The sequence below is a fragment of the Heterodontus francisci genome, chromosome 3 (assembly GCF_036365525.1).
Source record: "Heterodontus francisci isolate sHetFra1 chromosome 3, sHetFra1.hap1, whole genome shotgun sequence".
NCBI classification, from domain to species: domain Eukaryota; kingdom Metazoa; phylum Chordata; class Chondrichthyes; order Heterodontiformes; family Heterodontidae; genus Heterodontus; species Heterodontus francisci.
In genome coordinates, this window is record NC_090373.1 from 130,184,082 (window position 1) to 130,197,223 (window position 13,142).

At 42.6% G+C, this 13,142-nt stretch overlaps 1 protein-coding gene across 3 annotated transcripts in view; it reads left to right on the forward strand.

Annotated features, from left to right (window-relative positions):
- me1 (malic enzyme 1, NADP(+)-dependent, cytosolic) overlaps positions 1-13,142 on the forward strand; it is a 521,038-nt gene that overhangs the window by 334,981 nt on the left and 172,915 nt on the right. For all 3 annotated transcript variants that reach the window (XM_068026008.1, XM_068026010.1, XM_068026009.1), the window contains exon 7: positions 5,592-5,701. In XM_068026008.1, coding sequence (XP_067882109.1) covers positions 5,592-5,701 — 110 coding nt within the window. The remainder of the gene's footprint in view (positions 1-5,591; positions 5,702-13,142) is intronic.

Here is a 13,142-nt window from a genome sequence, read left to right on the forward strand (position 1 = left end):
GAAAGAGGTCTAGGGTTCCCTTTCAGCCCTCGCCTGGTCTTAATATAACACGGTTTTATTTTCAAGTGTTTTTAGCTCCGCCTTGGTGAACCGCTTTCCAATTATAAGGCAAAGAAACCAGCACAAACAGGTTTTCTCCGGTTTAAAGAAGAAAAGTTGAAATTTCTTAAACTTGAACTTAAGCTCGAATTCGGCTAATGCCTATGGATACACGTTGCGCCACACACTAGCATGCATGCGCAATACAGATGCGCAAATCGAGAAGGAAAAGAACCGAAGAAAAACAAAGTGGAAAGGTTTGAGGCAATATCTAAAGAGTTCTTATTATGGTTCTTCAAGCTTACTGTAGAGTCCTTGATTGTAGGTAGATCTTTTCATTGGGGCCTAGTATTCTTCTTAAACCTTGTTTGCTGTCAGAAACTTTTCTCTGTTGGGGTTCATGTGTCTTCAGAGGCTTGTGAGAAAGAGATGGGAGCAGACAGGAGAGAGGTCTTCTCAGTCCAGGAGCAAACAGCTTTCGCCCCAAACTGTTTGTACAAATTCAACAAACTCAGGTTGCCCAGCAGGATAGTCATGTGAGTAGCTGGTTTGACCATGTCCGTTTGTATATTTGGCCATCTTAGCAGTCAACCTGGAATGTGAGCTCGCTCACCTTCAATGTCTGGTAATCAAAGGTCCATTGTGGGTTGAATGTCAGGGAATGGCTGCTTTGTCCTTCCAAACACCGTCTGTTAATATGCAAATGTCTTTTCCAGCCATGGCTGATCTGTTCAAGTCCTTTCTTAACTCCAGTCAAAGTTTAAAATCAATGTTCATGACAAAATTAATGTGCCTCGTTCTTGGCAGGTGGAGGTCTAGCATGACACCTGCACACCCAGTGGAATGAAATGCAATTTGAGAAAAGTGCATTTCATTAAAAGGTTCAAGAGAAAAATGTAAGATGCAGAAAAAAAATATGCATTTTCTCATTCATTCCCATTCATTCATAAATCCTAAAACTTATTAAAACTGCCCCCTTTTTGGCATTCCAGTAAACTTTTTTTTGGGGGCACATTTCTCTTCCATTTGCCCATTTCCATTGTTGTCTAGGGTGTTCATTCCTTCTGAGGTAATTGTTTTTAAGAGTCAGTAGTGGGTGGGTCTATCCTGAACTCGCTTTCAGTGCTTTGCTGAGTCATGCAAAGCTTTTGACATCAGGGGATGAGTGGTTTGCTTTTTTTCTGACTGTGGGGGAGGATTCTTTGCTAATCTCCTCTTTTGTCCCAGAGGACACTCCTGCCTGCAGTTATCTGTCAGACTGCTGCACTCCCCTGTGGCACTTCGACTAGGTGAGGCATCACCCTCACAATTTCTCTGCTCTCTAGAGGTCTGTCTTTTTCTCTGCAGGTTCCTGTAAATGCTGTTAGGAACTCTGGTGGGGTGCTTCTAGTGTCTGCAGTTACATAGGATATGGGGTCTAACTTTTCACATTTTTCGGGGTTGGCTGACCAGACATTCATTCATCCTGGTTTTCATCCAGGATTCCTTCCAGACTTCCTTTAACCTGCCCTCTTGGTCACTTTTTCCCCTTCTCTGTCTAACCTTTTGCCAGTCTTGTGCCTGTCTGTCCCCTTTTGTTCTCTGAGGGGTCCCTTACAGTTCACCAGACCTCTACTGGAGTGTCCTCCTAACACCGGTACAGGACTTGGGTTTCACTGTAGGTTGGGGTTTCCCCTCAACCTAGCACATGTGGCAACCCCTGCAGTACTCCACCACATCTTTGTGGAGTTTTGGCCAAACTTCTGTCTTATGCGGGCTTTGGTCTTTCGTATACCAGCATGTACAGCCACTGTAATCTCGTGGGCCCTTCTTAGTATTTCTCTCCGGTACCTCTGCGGCACCACTAACTTGTGAACTACTGTCCACTCCTTCCTCTCCAGTCTGTGAGGAGGACTCCATTTCCTCATCAGTACCCCATTCTTTAAATAGTAGCAGTCAGGGACTCCCTCTGCTTCACTTTCAGACTGGCCAGTCTGTGCTAACTCTCACAATACTGGGTCAGTTCGCTGAGCCTCACCTAGGGAAAATCCATTTAATTCATTCCCTAAGTCTCCTATCTTTCCAAAGAAAGTCTCCGACAGACAGACCTGGTCATCTGCCTGCAGTGCCAATGCTGTCTTCTCTGGGGGAGCTGGTTTGTTCAGCTACACATTCAGGGAAACTGCAGGGGTCCATCTCCTGCCATGGCCCTGTCTTTCTTTCACTACTTGTGGAGGGGGGGGGGCTACCACCTTCACCCCGCAGATCATTACCTAGGAGCAGGTCAACCCCGTCCACAGGCAAACTAGGGACAATCCCTACGGTCTCTGGTTCCAAAACTAGTCGCACTCCAGGTGCACCTGGTATACAGGTGAGGGCATATACTGCCCTCTAATACCATTCACCACCATTCTGGTGTTGACTGCACTCTTTGGGGAAAAGGTCAGTCCTTTTCCCAGTAAAAGGGATCTAGTGGTCTCTGCGTCCCTGAGAATTACTATGGGTTTGCTTCCCCCACTCAAGGGGTATGGGGTTACACTCCCTTCAGACACAAAACCCTGATAACCATCAGGAACCCTATTAAATTTCCCTGAACTTGCAGTGGTGGACTTCCTGGGTTGCTCTCTTACTGCAGTTAAAGCTACAGCTTGTTCTGTGCTTTCCATCGTTGTCTCTTCACTGAGTGTGTGTGCCATGATTAACCCTACAGGTTTTCCCTTTAGTTTCCAGCAGTCAGCGTTTAAATACCCTGCTTCATTTCAATGGAAGCACACAGATCTCCGGGTCTCACTCCTCACTGCAGCTTCCTTTTTGGCTAGAGGAGGACCCCCTGTGTCTCCTGCTTTTCTTTCTTTCCCAGGACTGCTTGGGCTTCTATCACCTTCCCAGCCTTTGTCTCTTTTGGATTTGTGGGGGTGACTAGGAAAAGTTCTCCTCTGGGAAACCGGATTATAAATTAAAGCAAATTCTTTGGCCAGGACGGCCGCTTGCTGTACTCTCTGAACCCGCTGCTCTTCTACTTGGGTCTTTATGGTGAGTGGGAGAGAATGTTTAAATTTCTCTAACAGAATTATTTCTCTGATTCTCATAGCTGAAATGTATTTTAAGAGCCCTCAGCCACTGGTCAAAAGCCAGCTACTTGCTTCTTTCAAACTCCAGATAAGTTTGCTTAGCTTGCTTCTTGAGGGTTCTAAACTTTTGGCGATAGGCTTCAGGTATTAATTCATATGCCCCGAGGATGGAGTTTTTGTCAGTTCATAATTTGATGAATTCTCATCTGGCAACAGGGAATAGACCTACCTTATGGGCTTTTCCAGTTAGCTTGCTTTGCAGTAAAAGAGGCCAGGTCTCAGCTGGCCATTTTAGCTGCCTTGCCAGTTTCTCAAAAGACATAGAAAATGCTTCTACATTTTCATCATTGAATTTTGGAATTAATTGAGCTAATTTTAACAATTTTGTGCCCAGCCATGAATTACGCTCCTCAAAATTGGCCATGCTTTCACTGGGGTTACTGTGTCACCCCTGTGTTAACTCAAACCACTTCAGCTCTCTTTCTTTGCATTCCTTCAGGAATGTTCTTTCTCCCCCCTCTCCCCTCTCTCTCTTGTTCCTCCTTCTCTCTGCCCCCCATTCTTCCCCCCACTCTGCCTTTTACCCCCCCTCTCTTCTAATGCAAGTTTCCTTTGTTCCAATTGTATCCTTGCTAACAATACCCTGTCTGGGTCTGCTTCAAACCCTTTTTCTGCTTCTACAGATTCAAGGGAAAAATGGTTGGCCACTCACCTTAGGAGTTCAGACATCCTAGCCTTGCCACGTACAGTGATCCCACACTGCTCAGCCATTTTCCTCAACTCCTCCTGCTTTTAACTTATCCCAAGTTACTTCACCCTGGCTTGGAGAGCTACTAGCTTCAGTTGCAGACATGTTAGTATTCAATCACACACAACCACAAGAAAACCTGTATTAATCTTGTTCTTTTTTGATTGGGAACAATTTGGCTTCCCACTTCCAATTTCTCTTGTTTGTCTTTGGATCAATTCCAGATGCTAGCACCCAAATTTCTGTTACAACCAGGTGTGCAGGAGGTCTAGGGCTTCCCTTTTAGCCTTCACTTGGTCTTATTGTAATAGCATTTTATTTTAATCACACTGTTTTTAGCTTCCCATTGGTGAATTCTTGTTCACTGCTTTCCAATTATAAGGCAAAGAAACCAGCAGAAACAGGCTTTCTCAAAGAAAAGTTGAAATTTATTAAACTTAAACTCTAATTCGGTTGATGCCTGCAGATACACGCTGCGCCCCATGCTGGCATGTATACGCGATACACGCATGCAAATCGAGATGGAAAAGAGCAGAAGAAAAATAAAGTGGAAAGGTTTGAGGCAATATCTGAAGAGTTGTTGTTACGGTTCTTCGAGCTCACTGTAGAGTCCTTGATTGTAGGTAGATCTTGCTTTTCCTTGGGGCCCAGTAGTATTCTTAAACCTTGTTCGCTGTAGGAGACTTTTCTCTCTTGGAGTTTATGTGCCTTCAGTGGATTCAGAGCCTTGTGAAAAGAGATGGATGCACACAGGAGAGAGATCTTCAGTCCAGGAGCAAATAGCTTTCTCCCCAAACTCTTTCTACACATTCAAAAAACTCAGGTTGCCCATCAGGTTTTATTTTTTATTTTATTTTTTATTTTATTTAGAGATACAGCACTGAAACAGGCCCTTTGGCCCACCGAGTCTGTGCCGACCAAGAACCACCCATTTATACTAACCCTACAGTAGTAATCCCATATTCCCTACCACCTACCTACACTAGGGGCAATTTACAATGGCCAATTTACCTATCACCTGCAAGTCTTTGGCGGTGGGAGGAAACCAGAGCACCCGGTGAAAACCCACGCAGTCACAGGGAGAACTTGCAAACTCCGCACAGGCAGTACCCAGAATTGAACCCGGATCTCTGGAGCTGTGAGGCTGCGCCACTGTGCCGCCCTTTTTGTTAAGATTAAAGTCCCCCACAGTCATTTATTTCTTTATTTAGGTTAGTCATGTGACTAGCTGGTTTGACCATGTCTGTTTGTGTATTTGGCCATCTTAGCAGTCACCCTGGAATGCGAGCTCCCCCACCTTCAACGTCTGGTCAAAAGTCCATTGTGTGTTGAATGTCAGGGAATGGCTGCTTTGTCCTTCCAAACACTGTCTGTTAATATGCAAATGTCTTTTCCAGCCATGGCTGATCTGTTTAACAAGACCTCCCCTCACTCCAGTAACATTTTGAAATCAATGTTCATGACAAAATTATGTGCCCCATTCTTGGCAGGCGGGGGCCTAGCATGACAGGATAGTGTGGGGCAAAATAGCATTGAAGTGGATGATCAGCCATGATCGTATTGAATGTCGGAGCAGGCTGAATGGCCTCCTCCTGCTCATCTGTTCCTATGCTGTAAATTTTCATTGTATACTGCCTGATCCTCTACTATCTAGTAAACTTCTTTTACTTGTCGATATGAAAGCTAATCGTTTAATTTTTAAACGCTTCTGGAAACTATCTCTCTCTAATCAGCATTTTTTTTTTGTTCGTTAGGTTTGGCCAGAACTGTCTTATTCAATTTGAAGATTTTGCGAATACAAATGCATTTCGTCTTCTGAACAAGTACCGCAACAAGTACTGCACCTTCAATGATGATATCCAGGGTATGTACATTGTTTTAACCTTTATATCTTGCTGCAATGTGTTGATTGACCTAGTTGACTATGCATAACCAGAGACCGATTCCACAAAGGTTAATTAGTGCATCCTGTTAAATCCCATCGAGGGGTACTGCCAGAATGATGAATCTGTTTAACCTAGCTTTTGGAATACCTGTCAGAGTTGTTAACCATAGTTCAGGAACTAATAAATGCTTCTATCCATAGTTTGTCCTGATGTTTTTGGTTTGAATCAGCCTTAGAAGAACGGAAATCGCAAGCTTTCTATTAATTTTGTGACTATAATCATGGATTAAGACTGCATTCATTTTATTTTCAAGATTTTAAAGAAAAATAGTGAGTGAAATCACGTCAGGAGAGGAAAATAATGGTCAATTAGATAGTAATGTTTAGTTTAGTTTAGTTTAGTTTAGAGATACAGCACTGAAACAGGCCCTTTGGCCCACCGAGTCTGTGCCGACCATCAACCACCCATTTATACTAATCCTACACTAATCCCATATCCCCACCTGTCCCTATATTTCCCTACCACCTTCCGATACTAGGGGCAATTTATAATGGCCAATTAACCTATCAACCTGCAAGTCTTTGGCATGTGGGAGGAAACCGGAGCACCCGGAGGAAACCCATGCAGACACAGGGAGAACTTGCAAACTCCACACAGGCAGTACCCAGAATTGAACCCGGGTCGCTGGAGCTGTGAGGCTGCGGTGCTAACCTAATGAGCCCCACTCTTTCCCTAGTTATCCTCTTTCCCTTAATATACTTATAAAATGCCTTAGGATTTTCCTTTATCTTGTCCGCCAGTGTTTTTTCATGCCCCCTCTTCGCTCTCCTAATTACTTTTTTACATACCCCCTACACTTTCTATACTCCTCTAGTGCCTCCGCTGTTTTCAGCACTCTGAATTTGCCACAATCCTCCTTTTTTTCCTGATCCAATCCTCTAAATCCCTTGACATCCAGGGTTCCCTGGACTTGTTGGACCTAGTTTAGGCAGGCATCAAGATCGGTGCAGGCTTGGAGGGCCGAATGGCCTGTTCCTGTGCTGTGCTGTTCTTTGTACCCTTCATCTTAACGGGAACATTTTGGCCCTGATCTCTCATTATTTCCTTTTTGAATGACTCCCACTGGTCTGATGTAGACTTTCCTACAAGTAGCTGTTCCCAGTCCACTTTGGCCAGATCCTATTTTATCATATTGAAATCGGTCCTCCCCCAATTCAGTACCTTTATTTCCGGTCCACCTTTGTCCTTTTCCATAACTACCTTAAATCTTGCAGATTTATGGTCACTATCCCCAAAATGCTCCCCCACTGACACTTCGACCACTTGTCTGGCTTCATTCCCTAGAATTAGGTCCAGTACTGCCCCTTCTCTTGTAGGACTTTCTATGTGCTGACTCAAAAAGCTCTCCTGTATGCACTTTAAGAATTCTGCCCCCTTTAGGCCTTTTGCACTAAGACTATCCCAGTTGATTTTGGGGAAGTTGAAATCCCCTACTATTATTACCCTATTATTTCTACACCTCTCTGAGATTTGCCTACATATCTGCTCCTCTATCTCTCCCTGACTATTTAGAGGCCTGTAGTACACTCCCAGCCATGTGATTTCCCCCTTTTTGTTTTTAAGTTCTACCCATATCCCTCCTCTTCTTTGGCCTCCTTATCTCGAGAGACAATGGGTAAGCGCCTGGAGGTGGTCAGTGGTGTGTGGAGCAGCGCCTGGAGTGGCTATAAAGGCCAATTCTAGAGTGATAGGCTCTTCCACAGTTGCTGCAGAAAAAATTTGTTTGTCGGGGCTTTACACAGTTGGCTCTCCCCTTGCGCTTCTGTCTTTTTTCCTGCCAACTGCTAAGTCTCTTCGACTCGCCACACTTTAGCCCCGCCTTTATGGCTGCCCGCCAGCTCTGGCGAACGCTGGCAACTGACTCCCACGACTTGTGATCAATGTCACAGGACTTCATGTTGCATTTGCAGTAATGTAGCCTTAAGGTTCAGATAATGTACATAAATTCAATCTGAAGACTGCAAACTATACTGATCTAATTCAGAGTTTCAAATGAAAATTTAAACAGTCTCAAGTAGTTTATAGCGACAGTATGAATCTTTTTTTGTTGTCATTGTTCTTAAATCACTTCAGGCTGTCTGTTCAAAATATATGCTGTTTATTTTAGTTGTTTTTTTCAACTTTGCTTCTCTTGCTGCTGGTGTGCTGTGCACTATTGCTATACAATAGGGTCCAAATGATTTATAATATTTAACTTCTTTGAGCTATGTTGTAAATCATAACAATAAGCACAAAGTCTGAGATCCCCATGAATGTGTCTTGTTTTATTGGATAATCTCATAGTGCCCCATCAGTGTCATAATAATTAAGTGCAAGTTGTCAACCCTCAGCTGAGATCATTGAGTTGATGGGAATTTCTTTTTTGCTTCCTTTACCCTGCTGGTGACGGGTATCTCGGTGGATGTTAGGCAGAATGCATCGTGCTTTGTGATATGCCATTGTGTCCATCTTGAAGGATTATAATTGTGATGTAATCACTCTAGTTTGCAAAGAATGGGATTTGTTAAATACCAAAAACAAAGCAACTCGGGCACTATGCTTATGTATGTGCATTGATTGGAAAACAAAGCTTACATTCTGTACTTTGAGAAGGGAGGTCTATATAACTGGTTAATTTCTATAGCTTTCCTCATGTGAACGAAACCTGTCTGAGCAGTTACACAGTAGAGCAAGTCAGACACCAAGGGGGAGAAAAACAAAAGTTTAGTAGGAGAAAGGAGGCCTGACTACATTGTTGAAAGGAAGGGCTTTTGTGAGGCTTTTCAACACTCATGGTGACAATGTGGTAAAATGAAGAGGTTTAATTATTTTAAATTTAGATAATGCTCCGAGTGTAAAATAAGTCCAAGAGTGCTATAAAAGGATGAGTTGTGGCCACTAGGAAAGAAGTAAAGAAATCAGGTGATGAATTCTATATTTACTACATTAATTTATTTTATACTGTACAACTTGAATTTAGCTGTTTGAAAATTAGTTATCTAAAGTGAGGCAGATTAGGTAATGCAGATTAAGGAAGTGGAGTTAGCATATTCTAGCAAGTGATTCGAACTAGATTCTCATTTGGCTCGCAGAAGAGAGTATGGAAATCCCTTTAAAGAAATGAGAAAGACTGAACTTCAGTACTGAGGATGGCATCTAATTTATGCAAACTTGTTTCAATTACCCAATGACAGTACTCTTGGCTGTATCACAATTACAATGTGCCACTTTCAGTCTGATTGTCCCCTTCCCCTGAAACACACTCTTGTTTTATAAGACAGCTTAATATAAAAGTTTTGTTTTACTTGTATAAAATATGTCTATAAAATTACCTGGAAAAAGACAAATCTATTCAGGGGAGTTACTCTCTGTTGCTCACATTCGTTTGGCAGTTTTTCCATCATTTATATTAATATGACAACACTTGAGACCATCTTAAATATGGAAACCATCCAGCCCCCCCTCTCTTTCTGGTGGTGATTTCTTTTTGCACCTTTTTGTCTCTTGTATTAAGGAATGTGCACTGAGCTTTACCCTGACATTTAACTATAGCTATATATGAGCACCACTTTCTGCTGATGCATTGTGATTGGAGTAAAATGCTTATTGTAAAATACAATGAGTGTGAATAATCATTATACTAGTTCAAGTGAAACTCAGCTGTGAACATCATTTAAATTGCTTGTTTTAATCTGTATGGCTCTTAGTATGAAATGTGATATTCTAAATATTATCTACTCATCTGGAGAGAATGGTGGAACAGGCTTGAGGGGCTGAGTGGCCTATTCCTGTTCCTATGAGGGTAACAGATTAATTGTCATAATATGCAGCACATTGGCCATTTGGTTGTATTGGTGTGTGTGCTCACAGTCTGAAATCTTAGTATTTGCTGCAGCCAAGCTGTTTTGGTCTTTGCTGTCTGCCCCTCTGCCAATGTTATGATTTATTTTAATAAGTGCATAACTAGCCAGTCCATTCAGACATATAATAGTTATAGCCTGGGATCTCAACAGCCTGTAATATGTGATATCTGCATGGCAGCTGTATGTGTAGTCTATATATCTTCACAACTGTCTTTTTAAAAAAAAATCTTCGAAAGAAAGACGTGTAGTTTGGCAGAGCTTTATTTAACTTTGACCTGAATCTAAGCAGGTGGATCCTCATTCATTCCTGTGAAGAGTTACAATGGGAGCGTTCTGAATGACAGGTTAAGTAAAGCTGTTCAGAGAAGATAAATTATTTTTGGTGAAGTGGTCCCTTTTCAAATAGAAGTTACACTGCACTTACCATAATTCTAGAAGTTTGCATGCAGACTGATTGTTAAGGCTCTTGGCTGTATGTTTCCTTAGTTAATGGTTCTTTCCAGGTGTATATTTGTATTAATAGGATTTTCACCTTTTATAAAAGAACTAACTTTCTAATTTTAACGGTTTACATTTTTTTTGCATGCTTTGATACAATTTATTTTAAATATCTTTTCTTAGTGCTTTTGATGCTGTGTAATTTATTACAATCCATTTTATAAATATACAGTAAAGCTTAAATTGTTCCTCTTTTTCTTCATGTAGGCCATAAAAATGAATTTTCAATCCTTTCATTGATAATTGTGCTAAGATTCCTCCCCATAGTAAAATAAATTAGAGCTGGCAGATGGACATGGTGATGGAATTGGGTACATAGGATGTACACCATAACAATAGGCCATTCAGCCCAATTGGTCCATGCTGGGTTTTATTTTTATTTGTTTCTTGCTATGTGAGCATTCTGAGGCCAGCATTTGTTGTCCATCCCTAATTGCCCTTGAAAAGGTGGTGGTGAGCTGCTGTCTTGAACCACGTCAGTCCATCTGGGTTAGATACACCCTCTTTGCTGTTAGGGAGGGAGTTCCAGGATTTTGATCCAGTGACAGTGAACAAATGGCATTATAGTTCCAAGTCAGGATGGTGTGGCTTGGAGGGGAACTTGCAGATGGTGTTGTTCCCATGCTTCTGCTGCCCTTTTCCTTCTAGGTGGTAGAGGCTGTGGGTTTGGAAGGTGCTGTTGAAGGAGGCATAGTGAGTTGCTGTAGTGCATCTTGTCTATAGTGCACACTGCTGCCACTGTGTGTCCTTGGTGGAGGGAGTGAATGTTTAAGGTAGTTAATGGAGTGCTGACTAAGTGGGCTGCTTTGTTCTGGTTGGTTTCGAGCTTCCTGAGTGTTGGAGCTACACCCATCCAGGCAAGTGGAAAGTATTCTATCACACTACTGACTTATGCCTTGTAGATGGTGGACAAGCATTGGTGAGTTACTCACCGCAGAATTCCTAGCCTCTGACCTGCTTTTGTAGCCACAGTATTTATGTGGCTGCTGCAGTTCAGTTTCTGGTCAATGGTTTCCCCAGGATGTTGGTGAGGGGATTCAACGATGGTAATGCCATTGAATGTCAGAGAGATGGTTAGATTCTCTCTTGTTGCAGGTCATCATTGCCTGGCACTTGTGTGGCACGAATGTAACTTGCCACTTATCAGCTCAAGCCTGAATGTTGTACAGGTCTTGCTGCAACTGGACATGGACTGCTTCAGTATCTGAGGAGTTGTGAATGGAGCTGAACACCATACTATCATCAGCGAACATCCCCACCTCTGACCTTATAATGGAGGGAAGGTTGTTGATGAAGCAACTGAAGATGGTTGGGCCTATGACTGCCCTGAGGAACTCCTGCAGTGATGTCTGGGACTGAGATGATTGACCACCAACAGCCACAACCATCTTTCTTTGTGCTAGTTATGACTCTAACCGGTGGAGAGTTTTCCCTCTGATTCCAATTGCCTTCAATTTGGCTAGTGCTCCTTGATGCCATACTCTGTCAAATGCTGCATTGATATCCAGGGTAATTAGTCTCTCCTCACCTCTTGAATTTAGCTCTTTTGCCCATGTTTGGACCAAGGAGGTCAGGAGCTGAGCAGCCCTGGCAGAACCCAAAACTGAGCATCAGTTGAGTAGGTTGTTGCTGGTTAAGTGGCACTTGATAGCACTGTCGATGACATCTTCCATCACTTTGCTGTTGGTCGAGAGCAGACCAATGGGGTGGTAATTGGCCATGTTTGATTAGTCCTGCTGTTTGTGGACAGGACACACCTGGGCAATTTTCCACAATGTTGTAGTTGTACTGGAACAGCTTGGCTAGGTTTTTGCTCCACACAAGCCTCCTTCTGCCCCTCTTTATCTAAAGCTCTCAGCAAAACATCTAATCCTGTCAGATGATGCTTTTCACCTAGGAAATAGTGTACTGATCAATAGCATGCTGAATTTCTGAACTGTAGTAAGTTGAGCTGCTATTTCTCTTACACCAGGCTTTGCCAATTAACTTGTGATCTCCATTATCAATATTTCTAGGCTCACAGCTGCACATTCATCCATTTAAAGGTGATACATGTACCTGCAAATCCCTTTTAATAGCATAGAAGCTTTCATGACAATTTAACACAATACATGGACACTTATTGGCATGCTTCAGTGACCGATTGTTATACCTCTTGAACTGTTGAATAGGCATAATCTGTGGACCAATATGTTGTGTAGTTTTCCTTCATAAGAACATAAATAGGAGCAGGAGTAGGCCGTTTGGCGCCTCGAGCCTGCTCTTCCATTCAAAAAGATTATGGCTGTTCATCTTCCTCAGCTACACTGTTCCTGCACTAACTCCATATCCCCTGATTCCCTGTGCATCCAAACATCTGTTGATCTCTGACTTAAATAGACTCAACAACTGAGCATCCACAGCTCTCTGCAGTCAAAAATTCAAAAGATTCACAACCCTTTGAAGAAATTCCTCTTCCACTCAGTACTAAATGGCTGACTGTTATTCTGAGACTTTGACCCCTAGTTCCCCAGCCAGGGAAAACAGCAGATATCTTGTCAAGTCCCTTAATTTCATGTTTCAATTAGATCAACTCTCATCTAAACTCTAGGAAATAAAGGTCTAGTTCGCTCAACCTCACCTCCATAGACAATCTCCTTACTCCAGGATTTCCCCCATGAACTACTTTCTTAGTAAGAGACAGTGGGTTGTGGGCAGTGCTGCCCATTCAAGCAAATCAGTCTTCCTGATGGATAAGTCATCAGAGGTCAGAACAGGGCTGCAAATTAGGTCTTTTCTGGTTTATGTGACTCAGGCCTACATCATGTACCTTTGCCCACAGTTAACACCGTTCATAGTTTTTTATTGACTGAGGCACCTTGATTAGTACAGAGTCACTACAGTGAATTGTTCCAATTCCCACACTTGCCATTCTTATTGCATAGCATAGTAACTGGCCTACTATAACTAGATGAAAACACAAAATGCTGGAAATACTCCGGTCTGGCAACATCTGTGGAGAGAGAAGCAAAGTTAACAT